The following is a 15,744-nucleotide window of genomic DNA, read 5'->3' as shown; positions in this document are numbered from 1 at the left end:
GAAGAGGTCATTTGCAAGCACCGACCCAATAGGCCAATGGTAGAGTTATAAATGCCATAGTTGTACGTTCAATCTCTGGCTGGAGATAGCTGCTAGTCTAGCCACACTGATGAGTTGTGATACGCCGAAACAGTACTTTATGTGGATGACTATATAAGAAACAATTTTATTTATATTTTTATATATATATTCTTTATTATCTATTCAGCCTTTATATACCTATAATATTTTTTTTTTCTAGGCTAATTTTATATATATATATATATATATATTTTTATATATATATAAAACCTTACTTTTCCCTTCTGATGAGAAGCATTAAGCTTCGAAATACCATGGTCTAAAGAGTTTTCTTTTATATTTCACATATTTTCCTTATTGATTTGATGATCAAATAAAGTTTATTTAATTTAGAACTGCCATCAATCATGCCACACATCATTTTCTCCAATCATTTGTGTAGCGGTTTCTACATTTTCATAGGTTAAATATTTTTTTTCATCTTTATCTCTTTATTTAATATTTTTTTTTAAAATAAAACCTATAACTGATACCCAAAGGAATAAATAAGGCATATTTGCAATATGAGTTCAGTAAAAAAAAAAAAAAAAAAAAAAAAGACAACAAAAGAGACTACCAAATAGTCTCTCTCTTTCGGTGAGGGCAAAGAGGGTGGGTGGGAGTAAAGGTGGCTGGGGTGCAGCTCATCACCGTTCGGGGACATCATCATTTATCACAACAACACTTGGGGCACACTGTTTCTGTAGGATCATTTCGGTCGAGTCAGTGGTGTAGGTTACAAACACGGAGAGTTGGTTGATGTTGTAGACGCCGGGCCGGGAGAAGCACGCCGTGAGGCTAACAGTTTGCGTATGCTGAGGCGCCATGTGCAAATCAATCAACGAGTGGCCGTACCAGGCGAACGCGTTACTTTGGCTCTGTTGGTACAAAGACAAGTAAGATGGGAGACCGACACAGGCCGCACCCGACGATGAAGCCATTCCTGTTGATGTGGTCCGGCCCTGGGCATAAAACTGGGCGTCACTGCTGTTACTCAGCCTGTGGGATGAGAAGAAAAAGAATTAAAATTACATGGGAGAACAAAAAAGTATTTATTTAGAATTTCACTTAATTAAAAAAAAAAAATTATGATGTACGTACTACTCACAGAGCGAAGATACCATATTCCAAAAATCATATAAAGTCCTTTTTTTTAATTAAAAAATGGTTTGACGTTTCTCAATTTTTGAGATGTCGATTGGCTATTCGTATTATTTGGATTCATCGGACTACTGTTCTCATCTCGAGTGTGATTTTCACAACGTTTCGGTCGATATAACCTCCAACCTCCTTCAGGTGTATCTTGTCGAACTCGGGAATGTCCAAATTCCAGAGTTCGACAAGATACATCTGAAGAAGGTCAGAGGTTACATCGACCGAAACGTGAAAATCACACTCAAGATGAGAACAGTAGTCCGATGAATAATGATACACATAAAAAACGGTTCTCCCTCTTTCACAAAAAAAAAAAAAAAAAAAAAAAAAAAATCACTCGTTTAGCTACAACCACTACCAACAATTTCCCCTACTCTCTATGTCTAAATCTCAACGCAGATTCCATGAAAAAAGATTCTTTCCTAGAACTACTTGCCTGTGGAACACCGTTTCACTAACCTGCTTCCCTGCCAACTACAATATTGTAATCTTCAAGCCCAATGTAAACAAGTTCTTGTGGAGCCGTTCCCTTAATCAAATTCTACCCAATTTACACCATTAACAATTATTATACCATCACCTTACATTCATTAACCCTTATCCTTGAGTGGTTTCGGGCCTTGATAAGTGGGGACTTGCTTGTAAAAAAAAAATTAAAAAAAAAAAAAAAAAATTCAAACTTTACGCTTTTTAGTGACTAATAATTCTTGGCAGCCATAGCGCAATCTGTAAACCTTGGAAGTTGAACAGAGTAGTCTGCCCTTGAATTTTTAAAATATGGCAGCTAACAGCTCTACGGTCTTACTGGTCACAAAATTTGGAAAAAGGCATTTGTTTTTTAAATAAACAGTACAAGTTATTTAAAAAAGAAAAAAAAAAGGTGATTTACTTATGAATCGATACTTATCAAGACTAAAAGCCACTCAAGGACAAATTTTGATTAAATGGATAGATTCTCAGTTGAAGGATAATTATGAGAAGATTGAAAATGATGAACAGAATTGATAAAATTTGATGATTTATGAGGACGGTTTATGGCAAGTTTTTATTGACATTAGATTTGAGGACCATGGTGCAGTTATCAGGAAAGTAATTGTACGCAATTTGGTCTGCAGATAAGTTCTTAGGACACTCCATTCATGGAAATTCCACTTGAGTTCTTCGTAGTAGTGGTAGAAGACGAGTTCTTGCTGTGAATGTTCTACATACATCTACCATGGAAATCTATTGATTGTAGAGCTATGTCCCTATTTAAATAAAAAAAAAAAAAGAAAGAAAAAAAGCATTCTCGATATGGACAAAAAGTTAAAATTGCCTCAATCTAGAACAGGGCTTAAAATCCGATTCATATGGAAAGGATTGCTCAGAAGCGCTTATCTCCCTTGGAAGCAACCCTAATAAATCTTTGTGCTTCTATATTATAATAATGAAAAAAAATATTGAATTTCAAGTAAAACAAATGGCACCTATGTAATTCCCATGTCGCAAACAGTAACATATCCAAAAATTATAGAAAACGATTAGTTAGAAAAATAATTATTCATGAAAAACTGTTCCCAATAAAGTTTATATGGGAATAAATTTTGTCCAACATTTTGAATTACGTTCGTCATGTGACGTAAGCAACAGAACTTAATTTTTTTTTTTTTTTTTTTTTTTTTTTTTTTAATTACAATTTTCAACCCAAAAAAGGCACAGCGCCACTTTAACGTAGGGGCTGTTATCAGGGACATAAGTTGCAGGGACTATGCAGGGAATTGAGCAGGAAGATGTCTATTTACATTACACTTGAACTTCTGCATGTCAGTACAGTTGGGGAAGCAGAAAACCAGAAGGGAATTCCAAACTCTAGCAGTTCTGGAAAAGAAACTATTAGAGTAGAAGGCTTTCTGGCATCTGGGGATTTCTACTGTGTAAGGGTGGGATTTTGCTGCTTGGCGGGCTTGACGGGTTTGTTGGGGGTATTTACGTTATTGAGGGAGTACATTGTAGTTCATTGGAGCATTCACCATTAAAATACTTGTAAAACAGGCAGAGGGATGCAACATTTCGTCGGTTGGACAGAGGTTGAAGCCTAGATGACAGTTCGGGGCCAATTCAGAACCTATCGGGTTGGCAACTCTGTTTTAAAGCCTGTGCAGGAGTGAGAGACTAGTAGCAGATGCACCAGCCCAAATGTGACAACAATACTCCATACATGGGCGAATGGTGGTCTTGTAGAGGTACAGGATACTTTCAGGTGTAAGTAACTTTCTAGCACAGGAGAGAGCCTACCTTCCTCGCAGTATCTTTGGCAATCTTCTTGATGTATCTGTTCCAACTCATGTTCCCTGTGAACGTTAAGTCGAGGAGTCTGAACAAAGTACTTTCAAGTAATATATCTTTAGTCATAGTTAGTGGTTGAGAAGGTTTCTTGTAATTATTAAAGGAAACAAGCTTAGTCTTGGCAGCATTGAGTTACCATCCATTTTAGACCCCATTCCATGACAGACTTGAGGTCTTCCTCTATGAATTTCCGCCATTGCCTTGGATATGTGTACATTCGTTTTCCCCTCATGCCAGTTATAGAGTGTGGTGTTATCAGCGAATATACCCATCTCAGAGACTATTTTATTAGGGAGGTCATTTATGAATATCAGAAATAATAAAGATCCAAAGGTCAACCACTAAGGTACACCTGCATTTATATCATATTGTTTAGATGTATGATCAGCGACGACAACCTGGATTCTTCTCTTATTTAAGGATTTAATTATGTTAAGCGTTCGTCCAGTAATACTATAGGATCTGATTTTCATGAGAAGACCATCATGCCTTACCTTGTCATCTCACCTGTCAACCTCTTTTTCAATAAGCGTAATATAGTAACTTTGCCTCCTTTCACAAATTTCTTTTTTCATTAATAATTATTTTTCTGTCCTATGGCTTTTCGTAATTTTTGGATACGTTACTATTTGAGACCTTACAATTATGTAGGTACCATTTGTTTCACTTGAAATTCAATATTTTTATTATTTGTATAATATAGAATCCTTTTCAAATGGAAATTTTTTTTTTTTTTATTTACATTAGCTACAACTCACCGTTCACATTCGAAATGTCGACTTACGGGTTTTCAGGTATGCTGAAAATGAATATCACAGTTTAATTTGGGGCTGATATGTAGTTTACCAGATATGAAAGCATCCGTCTTATTTGGATTCATCGGACTACTGTTCTCATCTTGAGTGTGATTTTTACGTTTCGGTTGATGTAACCTCTGACTTTCTTCAAGTGTATCCTGTTGAACTCTAGAATTCCCAAGTTCGACAAGATACGCCTGAAGAAGGTTGGAGGTTACATCGACCAAAACATTGTGAAAATCACACTTAAGATGAGAACAGTAGTCCGATGAATCCAAATAACATGAAGAACCACTCCTCATCTCAAAAATTCAGAAATGGCATAAAAACATTTGTTATCCAACGTAAAAGCTAATGTAATCCCTGGCAGCCATTTTTTTCACAAGAGAGGAATTAGTAATGCACATGTGTAATAGCAAGTTATTTACCTTTCGGGTGACTTTCCAGTGTCGATAAGGACATGAACAGGGACTCGAGAGCAGTTGCACAGGATCATTGTGACAGGCAGCAGACATAAACTAGAAAGAAAACAAAAATTACAAAAATTTAAAGTTTTCTTTTTCTTACGCTTTTTCAAATTTTAAAGTTTTCTTTTTCTTACGCTTTTTCAAATTTTAAAGTTTTCTTTTTCTTACGCTTTTTCAAATTTTAAAGTTTTCTTTTTCTTACGCTTTTTCAAATTTTAAAGTTTTCTTTTTCTTACGCTTTTTCAAATGTTAAAGTTTTCTTTTTCTTACGCTTTTTCAAATGTTAAAGTTTTCTTTTTCTTACGATTTTTCAAATTTTAAGGTTTTCTTTTTCTTACGATTTTTCAAACTTAAAGCTTTATATGCTACCATACACTAGGCAGCTTTTAGAAATGAACTTCCAAACTAATCAATCTCTGCCCAGGTTTTTATTTATCCCTCTCAAGTCCATCCTTATCACTTCGTTCCATGTTTTTCTTAGACTTCTCTGACCCTGCTAACTCAACTGGATGGAGTACTGCTGCCATATGTGGGCAGGAACTGCTAAAAACAGCCTATACTGCCTTGACAGAGTAAAAATAGACTTCATAGCCTAGTGGGGGATGCCCTTTTCTCTTCTCTGCAACCTCTCTTCCACAGAAGGGACGCTGCGAGCCGGTCGTCTTATCGTTATTTCCATGGGAAGTGCTCGTCTGAGCTCCAATCTCTGGTCCCCCCCTGCCAATCTTTCACGAAAAACACCCGTCTAGCTGAAACCACTGTCAGTAATTTTCCCCACTCTTTATCTGTGCCTAAATCAAAACGCAGATTCCATGAACAAAGTTTCTTTCTTAGAACTGCACACCTGTGGAACTCTCTTCCGTTTGCCTGTTTCCCACCTGATTACAACTTGGATGTCTTCAAGTTCAACATAAACAAGTTCCTGATAAACCGCCCCTTAAGTAAGACACTCTATCAAAACCCCCAATACTAATGATTACTACAATACTATCCCATTGATTACTGTACACGCAATAACCCTTATCCTTGAGTGGCCTCCGAGCCTTGATAAGTGGTAACTTCCATGTAGTAAAAAAAAAAAAAAAAAAAAAATTCTACACCTAACTCAACAACTCGTGTCCATTGTTTCAAAATGACAAACCAATCACGTCTTCTGTCTGGTACACATCTTCCTATACTCTTCAGATTTGTCTGTTTTATATACGAGCATGTGTTGGACGGCTTTTAGACATTGACTTCCAAACTAACCTATCTGTACCCAGGTCTTTATTTATTCCACTTTCTCCTCCAGGTCCATTTTTATAACCACCCCCAAGCTTTCCTCGGCCTTCCCATGACAACTGACCTCGCTACCTCAACTGTCCTACACCTAATAACCCAAGCATTCTCATCAATTCTTTTAACATGGCCAAGTTTACTCTTCGACACATATCCCAACTAACCTATCTCTGGATAGGACTTTATTTATCCTTCAGGTCCATTCTTATTTCATCTCATGTTTTTCTTGATCTTTCTCTATGAACTGGACCTGCTACCTTAACTGGTCTACATCTATTGATGAAAGAGCTAACGCCATTCCTTCAATGTTCAAAGTCTACTCTTCTGCGCACATCTCCCTATATTGTCTAAATTCGATTTTCCTCTGAAATCATCAGAATTGAGCCTGACTTTAAGACTTGCAATATACATACATCGTATCATTCGATTCTCTCCATGCAACACATGTCCTCAACCCTCATTGGCCATGTTTCATTTTCATACACTATAACACTATATACACATGCCTAATAGACTTTTTCTTTAGTTGACAGTAATAATAATGCTCTGCTGGGTAGTAATAGCAGAAATTCTGTGACATATAGATATATGTTTTGTGTGTGCGTATATCTATATATATAAAAATGTAAATTTGGTTCGTTCCAAACGAATAAAACCATATTTCTACGTTTCCAATTTATTTGAAATTTTCAGACAACCCAGGTTTAGAGTCGACGCATGTTTTTATGTTACTAAAATAAATTTACCTCGCGAATTATTAAAATATTAAATAAAATAAATATATTTTTTTAACCGTGGTGCGAATCTGTTCTGTTGATAAAACTGAACTTCCGGTTCGATTCATTTCACAGCCACGAATTGATGAAAGATTTCATTTTCTGTTTAGTAAGTAAAAAAAAAAAAAAAAAAAAAAAAAAAACATAATTCATTTGTTTATCTTCCAAATTTTTTAATTTACACATTTTTTCTTTATTATATAAGGCCAAAAAAAAAGTTTGTCGCTTGCTTTTTGAGTTTTTTTTTGTTTTTCGATATAAGATTGGTTGGAATAAAAAAAAAAACACGCTTTAAAAAATAGCGCGGATCACTCTCTGCATTAGCACCGAAAAATGTTACTAAACATTTATTAATAATTTCTCACTTTGATTTTAAATTTCTTTTTAAATGACGACTTTTATCGACTGTTTTTTTTTTTAAATATCCCCCCCCCCAAATGGTGTTTATTCCGAAATCCGTTGTTAACATGGAGAGGTTGAGGGTGTTTATTCTTAAAGCCGTTCTTAACATTTGTGGAGGTGGACCTAATGTAAAAAAATAAATAAATAAATAAATTTAAAAAAAAAACTAAATCATTTACTGATAACTTCTCACTTTTACAAATATTTTTTAATTTACATGCGCGGATGAACAAATTGTTGAATAGTGCGAAAAAAAAACGTTTTTGCAATAAACTTCGGGATAATTTTTGGGGTAAATATTTATATTTAGGTCCACCTCCACAATTTTCTTTTTTAAATGACGACTTTTATTGATAAATAAATTTACTTCTCTGCAGCTTTTATTGATAAATAAATCTACTTCTCTGCCACGGGCACTGAACCCCTCCTTTTTTTTTTTTTAATAGTATTTTCGGGTGGGTATGCTGACAACAAATATCAGTTAAATTTTGCAAATAGCCCCCCCCCCCTCCAAAAGTGGTGTTTATTCCGGAAGCTGTTCTTAAGATTTGGAGGTTGGGGGGGGGGGGGTGATTCCAAGGTGGACCTAATCTAAAAAAAAAAAAAAAAACAAAAGTTTTTTATGCGCACATAAGCAACTATTTTTTTTTTTTACTTTTTTATTTAAAAATTAGTAAATTTCAATGAATAGAATAATAAATCATTTATCATTAATATGTGTTTTTGGTTTTGTGTTGAATGAAACTTTTTTTTTCCTTACAACAATAATGAACCAATTTAAATCTTCCGGCATGCGTTTAAGGGTTACAAAATTATCAATAAATCGTTGAGTTACTAAGCCAACGTCAGTAAATAAAAAAAATGTTACGTGCGCATGCATTAGCCTTGACTAGGGGGGGGTAGCTAAGGGAGTGACCATTAAATAATTATGCTGGTCGCCATGGATCTCAACGCCCAAGGCACTTATGCACTTATGTTATCGTGCTATTTTTTAAAATAGTATTTTCATGTTAAATTCAAATTTTACAATATGTTTTTCTTTTATTAATTTGTTAAGTGAAAGTACAGATAACCCGGTCGGTTTCTAATGTGAGGAAAATCTATCAATCCCTTTATCTCTCTATCTCCTTCTCTATTTTCCTCTCACTTTCTCTTTTCTATCTATATATATTCCTCTCTATCTGTCCATCTCTAATCCCTCATCCTATTTTAGTCTACTAAATTAATTACAGTGAATAAGGCATTGTCAAAACATGGACAAATCCTATTTTAGTCACCTAATTTACTGACTGTGAGAATAGAAGTTATTTGGAAATTACTGCTACCTTGAACAGCACCAGAAGTAACTGGTAAAACCTTTCTAATTAAATTGATTTTGGCAGCCATTTGGTAACAAAATGACATAGCCTTAGCCCTTGCTGCATGAGGAATACCTGCGACCTTGCTGCCAAGTAGAAGAATTATTTATTCTACTTTAAAACATTCAATTTTTCAAAAATCTCATGTTCGACATCTCCAAAACATCCAATATGGGGAAAAATATTGCAGAAATGCTAACTTATTGTTTAGGATGAATGCACAATGGTATGCAAAAAATCACTTGAGGCTCTTGGTCGATCCTTGCAAGATTTGCGTGACAATGTCAGACCATTTGGGAATGCAGTAATATTGCTTGCAAGAGATTTCAGACAAATGTTACCTGTACTTCTTCAATCAACACCAGCAGATGAAATAAATGCTTGCCTCAAATACTCTACTTTTTTGTTCCATGTGAAGACATTAAACTTAACTCAAAATATGCATGTCCAGTTGCCAACTGTTCGATCCGCACAAAAACTTTTGCATCACTTGTGGGAAACCGGGTACGAAAAAGTGCCAGCTGATCAGAGTTAAGGGCAAAATTCTTTGACTTTTAACTTCTGTAATTTCTGTAATTTTATTTCATCAAAAGAATAGTTAGTTTAAAAGGTTTTTGCAGATATTCAAATTATAAGAATTCCATTTGACTCAGTGAATGAGCTATTCTTGCAGGTCAATACAAAGATGCCCATGAACTTAACGCTATTATTCAATGTAAAATTCCAAGTGAGGTAGTCAAATACAAATCCATCGACACTGTTGTGAAAGCAGATAAAGTGGTTAATTATCCAACAGCTATATTTGTCAGGGATGCCACCGCATGTATTACAACTGAAATTTGGTGTACTAATTATCATGTTGTGAAATATAAACCAATCCAAGCTTTGCAATGGCACATAGCTTGCAGTAAAAAAAAAAAAAAAAACCAAACAATATCATAGAAACAACAATCTTAACAGAACCTTTCACAGATGAATATATCTTCATTCCATGCATTCCTATGATTCCACCGGATACATCATTACACTTTAGGAAATTGCACTTTCCAATTTTATTGTCATTTGCAATAACCATCGACAAAGCACAGGGAACAATCTTTACAATTGTGAGCCTTACAGTTACACACTGACTGTTTTTTCACATGGAAAATTTATGTTACGTATTCAAGAGTCACCAAACCGGAAAATCTCTATATCAGCTAAGAAAATGGAACAACAAAACCTGTGTACCCATGCAAAATGGAAAATTAAACCTATAAGAAACATGCTTTTTCTCATTTTGGAATTGCGTCAAATTGAGCCACAGCAACGCGTGGCAGGGTACAGCTAGTATATATATATATATATATATATATATACATATACACACACACACGTTTATGGGAAAATATGCTCATTCAATTATATTTCATCTTTTATTAATACCAATCTTTTTATTTATGAAGCTTGATGCATGTTAAATATAACTAAAAAATAGTCGAATAGGCATTTGCAACTTAATCACCTCCGTCAGTCTAAACTCCCTTCCTGTGCATTCTCAGAGCGACACATAAAATAAATAAAAATAATGTCGTTCATCAAATTCCGTCTGTGTTTGTTTACAATATCATGTCGGCTGATATTAGGGCTTGACGATAAATGCCCTGGAAATGTCACTTCTGATTAATGTTTAGTTTTAAAATATGCAAACAAAGAAATGATTTGTGGCAACTTTAAATGATACCTCTCCTTTTATTGTAAATTCATTAATAAGAAAAAATTAAAATGGTGAGGTACAGCCAGGCTTAAACAGGGGATCATTCGATCTGTAGTTAAATGCTCTACCATCGAGCTATGTTTCCACATATTAACTAATCTTTTTTCTAAGAAAAATTATTGGAGATTTAATTATCTCTCTTGCGGTGCAACCTAAAATATTCCCATGTAAAAATTCTTTTTTTATCTATACAGTGAAATGAAACAGTCGCATTTGCGAGTGATTTTTCAAAGTTGCGACTAGAAATAATGAAACGCTTGTCTTTTGGCAATTGTGTTCTTTCACTGACAATCTTCCAAAGCTGAGTGAAAAATATCTTTTCAACTTTTTTTTTTTTTTAATAAAACGAACAAAGTCAAATTATTTAAACAATAAAAGTTTAATAGAACAATATACTTTTTATTTTAAAGGCTGTTTAAAAAACATCTGAAGAAATTATCGCCGTAAAACTTGTTGCAGATTTAGAATTACAATTATTTTAAAATATACAGAAAAATCTTTATGATATACATACTCGTCACAGAACGAAGATGTCATATTCTAAAAATCATGTGGATTTGGCTAGTAACTTTTCTATTTGGCTAGGAAACGAAAATATTTAGTTGTCAAATGTTGCAATATTTTGGAGTGATAATGGGGTATGATCCCACACAGTCGGACGATTCTATTTATAAACGATGCTGCTAAGAACTGACGAATCAAATAAATTCACATGCTGCTACCAACCAATCAGAAACCAGAATTGTTTCATAAATATTAAACCTTTTCTGGTGCAATTTCACATGTTCTTTCCCGGGTTTCGACACAGTAAGAATATTTTGTTCTGTGGAACTGTCTACTACAAACAAGTCACCTACCAGGACTTGTGTGTAACAGCGAACCATCTGAGGATTCAAAATGGCTTACACTTCTACATCAAATGTCAACTAAAGATAAATTTGTTCATAGAGCCCTGCTATAAGAAAGAAAGACTATTTTTAGGATTGGATTTATTCCGATTTTCGATACTTATCAGATGAATTTCTGTATAAAACATATCTAAGAACACTGCCAGGCATATAAATTACCTTTGTGTGAAATTTGCAAAAAGATAGGCTCAACAGTTTCGGAACCTATGAGGAAGGAACTTTCACACACACGCACGCATGCACACACAAAGTGACTAATAGTAGAGATGTATTCCAGCAGATGGGCGGACTGTTTTTGGGGTTCTGGGAACAAATGGTGAATTTTTTCTGCTGCAACACTGATGAGACAACACAATCGACTTGTCAGAGTCAAGCAACTGCAGCAGCATGCATGGTTATATAATAAATAATCTAATAGATGGTGTTACGGAGAAGGTCCAGGCAATCACTATAAAACAATGAGACAATTCCGGAAATAAAGTGACCTGTATTCATGGTGCCTGGAATGCATCAATATTATGTCAATCGACCAGGAAAGCTAACCGATATTAAAATGGGTTAGATTAAAACCAGCAAAGTTGGTGAAAATAAAGTAATCAGATCAATCAACACGGAAACTGACCCAGAGAATTTGCGAAACAATAAACAAAGCTGGCGAGAAAAAGGTCATCAGGTCAATCATCATAAATAAAAAAGAAGAGCGGAAAAACAGGAGGAGAGACACAAAGCGACAAATACATGTTGACACAGAGTTTTGCAAACCCACCTTCTCCACTAACCTCTACCGCGCTCCGATGTTAGTTGTCACTTTTATTTTGATGTGTAAATAAACAAATCTGTATTGAAAACATAAAAAGTGCCTCGTATTCATTTTTACACAAAAATAACTTATATACGGCCAAGAGAAACTTGATGGTCCCAGCACATTCTTATATGTAACAATGGGAGATATCTCTAATTTGGACTTGACCACCCAGAATTCGATTTGCCCACTTGTAATACACAGATACGAAGTTTCCTGTTGTGGTTTTTACTGACTCAAGGTTTAACAAAAAAATAAATAAATAATGTCTGTCTTAGCCTGTACTTTGCCTTTTGGCCAAGATCAAAGTGTAGTAAAAAAAAAAAAAATGCACACACAACATACAGACAAGTTTTTTGCAAATTGTAAATATGTTAATTTTACACTGAACGCTGGGGTTCTTAGTTAGATTAGGATCCACAGAGTGAATGAGGTATTTTGGTAAATGTTGCCAGTCAAGAGTAAGACCTCAAAGTCTTCATGTCATTATAGTCACAAAGACCCTGTACCCTCCCCCTCCCAATTTCTTATAGGGCCTTGTGCCTAATTTTGTTTTTTGTAATTGTTGTATGTTTTTTATAAAATTTCAATTTTTATGAAAATATGTATGTACTTTTGCCGAAAATAAAATATATAAACAAGATCAAAGTGTAGTATCTGTTCCGGCAGATGCTGCAAGCTATGACTAGCTATGGCTAGCAAAAACCAGATGTGGGGGCAACCCCACATGTCTGACCATTAACCAGCTCCCATTTCCCACCTCTCGGGAGCTGGTCCCCTTTTTGCCTTCCCCCTCCCTTCACTCCTCACATTAAAAATCGGCCTTGTGCCTAATTTGCTCGGTGGGGGAGCAAATAAATACCATCTGTTCCGGCAGATACTGCAAGCAAAGACCATATGTGGGGGCGACCCCACATATAAGACCTTGGTCAATGTAGGGGCAACCCTTCATACCAATTGTCACTATCCAGCTCCCTTACTCCCCGGGGAGTTGGTCCCCATTTCCCCTTAACTCCTCACATTAAAAATGTATTTTTAATAACGTTTTATCTTTTTTTTAAAATTTTATTTCCATAGATTGGCAGTTGAGTATTTTTGTATTTTTAATAACGTTTTATCTTTTTTTTTTTAATTTTATTTCCATAGATTGGCAGTTGAGTATTTTTGTATTTTTAATAACGTTTTATCTTTTTTTTTTTTTAAATTTTATTTCCATAGATTGGCAGTTGAGTATTTTTGTATTTTTAATAACGTTTTATCTTTTTTTTTTTTTTTAATTTTATTTCCATAGATTGGCAGTTGAGTATTTTTGTATTTTTAATAACGTTTTATCTTTTTTTTTTTTTTTAATTTTATTTCCATAGATTGGCAGTTGAGCATTTTTGTATTTTTAATAACGTTTTATCCTTTTTTTTTTTTTTAATTTTATTTCCATAGATTGGCAGTTGAGTATTTTTGTATTTTTAATAACGTTTTATCTTTTTTTTTTTAATTTTATTTCCATAGATTGGCAGTTGAGCATTTTTGTATTTTTAATAACGTTTTATCTTTTTTTTTTTAATTTTATTTCCATAGATTGGCAGTTGAGTATTTTTGTATTTTTAATAACGTTTTATCTTTTTTTTGTTAATTTTATTTCCATAGATTCGCAGTTGAGTATTTTTGTATTTTTAATAACGTTTTATCTTTTTTTTTTTAATTTTATTTCCATAGATTGGCAGTTGAGCATTTTTGTATTTTTAATAACGTTTTATCTTTTTTTTTTTAATTTTATTTCCATAGATTGGCAGTTGAGTATTTTTGTATTTTTAATAACGTTTTATCTTTTTTTTGTTAATTTTATTTCCATAGATTCGCAGTTGAGCATTTTTGTATTTTTAATAACGTTTTATCTTTTTTTTTAAATTTTATTTCCATAGATTCGCAGTTGAGTATTTTTGTATTTTTAATACGTTTTATCTTTTTTTTTTTAATTTTATTTCCATAGATTGGCAGTTGAGCATTTTTGTATTTTTAATACGTTTTATCTTTTTTTTTTAAATTTTATTTCCATAGATTGGCAGTTGAGTATTTTTGTATTTTTAATAACGTTTTATCTTTTTTTTGTAAATTTTATTTCCATAGATTGGCAGTTGAGTATTTTTGTATTTTTAATAACGTTTTATCTTTTTTTTTTTTTAAATTTTATTTCCATAGATTGACAGTTGAGCATTTTTGTATTTTTAATAACGTTTTATCTTTTTTTTTTTTTTAATTTTATTTCCATAGATTGGCAGTTGAGCATTTTTGTATTTTTAATAACGTTTTATCTTTTTTTTTTTTTTTAATTTTATTTCCATAGATTGGCAGTTGAGCATTTTTGTATTTTTAATACGTTTTATCTTTTTTTTTTTAAATTTTATTTCCATAGATTGGCAGTTGAGCATTTTTGTATTTTTAATAACGTTTTATCTTTTTTTTTTTTTTTTAATTTTATTTCCATAGATTGGCAGTTGAGCATTTTTGTATTTTTAATACGTTTTATCTTTTTTTTTTTAAATTTTATTTCCATAGATTGGCAGTTGAGCATTTTTGTATTTTTAATAATGTTTTATCTTTTTTTTTTAAATTTTATTTCCATAGATTGGCAGTTGAGCATTTTTGTATTTTTAATACGTTTTATCTTTTTTTTTTTAAATTTTATTTCCATAGATTGGCAGTTGAGCATTTTTGTATTTTTAATAACGTTTTATCTTTTTTTTTTTTAATTTTATTTCCATAGATTGGCAGTTGAGTATTTTTGTATTTTTAATACGTTTTATCTTTTTTTTTTAAAATTTTATTTCCATAGATTGGCAGTTGAGCATTTTTGTATTTTTAATAACGTTTTATCTTTTTTTTTTTTAATTTTATTTCCATAGATTGGCAGTTGAGCATTTTTGTATTTTTAATAACGTTTTATCTTTTTTTTTTAATTTTATTTCCATAGATTGGCAGTTGAGTATTTTTGTATTTTTAATAACGTTTTATCTTTTTTTTTTTTTAATTTTATTTCCATAGATTGGCAGTTGAGCATTTTTGTATTTTTAATACGTTTTATCTTTTTTTTTTTAATTTTATTTCCATAGATTGGCAGTTGAGTATTTTTGTATTTTTAATAACGTTTTATCTTTTTTTTTTTTTAATTTTATTTCCATAGATTGGCAGTTGAGTATTTTTGTATTTTTAATACGTTTTATCTTTTTTTTTTTTAATTTTATTTCCATAGATTGGCAGTTGAGCATTTTTGTATTTTTAATAATGTTTTATCTTTTTTTTTTTAATTTTATTTCCATAGATTGGCAGTTGAGCATTTTTGTATTTTTAATACGTTTTATCTTTTTTTTTTTTAATTTTATTTCCATAGATTGGCAGTTGAGCATTTTTAATAACGTTTTATCTTTTTTTTTTTTTTAATTTTATTTCCATAGATTGGCAGTTGAGTATTTTTGTATTTTTAATAATGTTTTATCTTTTTTTTTTTTAATTTTATTTCCATAGATTGGCAGTTGAGCATTTTTGTATTTTTAATACGTTTTATCTTTTTTTTTTTTTAATTTTATTTCCATAGATTGGCAGTTGAGCATTTTTAATAACGTTTTATCTTTTTTTTTTTTTTAATTTTATTTCCATAGATTGGCA

At 32.5% G+C, this 15,744-nt stretch overlaps 1 protein-coding gene across 1 annotated transcript in view; it reads right to left on the bottom strand.

Moving 5' to 3' along the window:
- Window positions 1-569: 569 nt before the first annotated feature.
- LOC145268704 (trafficking protein particle complex subunit 8-like) overlaps window positions 570-15,744 on the bottom strand; it is a 121,914-nt gene continuing 106,739 nt past the window's right edge. Inside the window, exons 23-24 of the mRNA XM_080124241.1 lie at window positions 4,766-4,855; window positions 570-1,059 (exon numbers count right to left, since the gene is read on the bottom strand). Of these exons, the coding sequence (XP_079980367.1) occupies window positions 708-1,059; window positions 4,766-4,855 (442 nt within the window). The 3' untranslated portion in view covers window positions 570-707. The remainder of the gene's footprint in view (window positions 1,060-4,765; window positions 4,856-15,744) is intronic.

The sequence above is a fragment of the Euprymna scolopes genome, chromosome 44, assembly GCF_053919585.1.
Source record: "Euprymna scolopes isolate OS-2025 chromosome 44, ASM5391958v1, whole genome shotgun sequence".
Lineage (NCBI taxonomy): Eukaryota > Metazoa > Mollusca > Cephalopoda > Sepiida > Sepiolidae > Euprymna > Euprymna scolopes.
The sequence above is the reverse complement of the archived record's forward strand: the minus strand, read 5'-3'. Positions and strand labels throughout refer to the sequence as shown.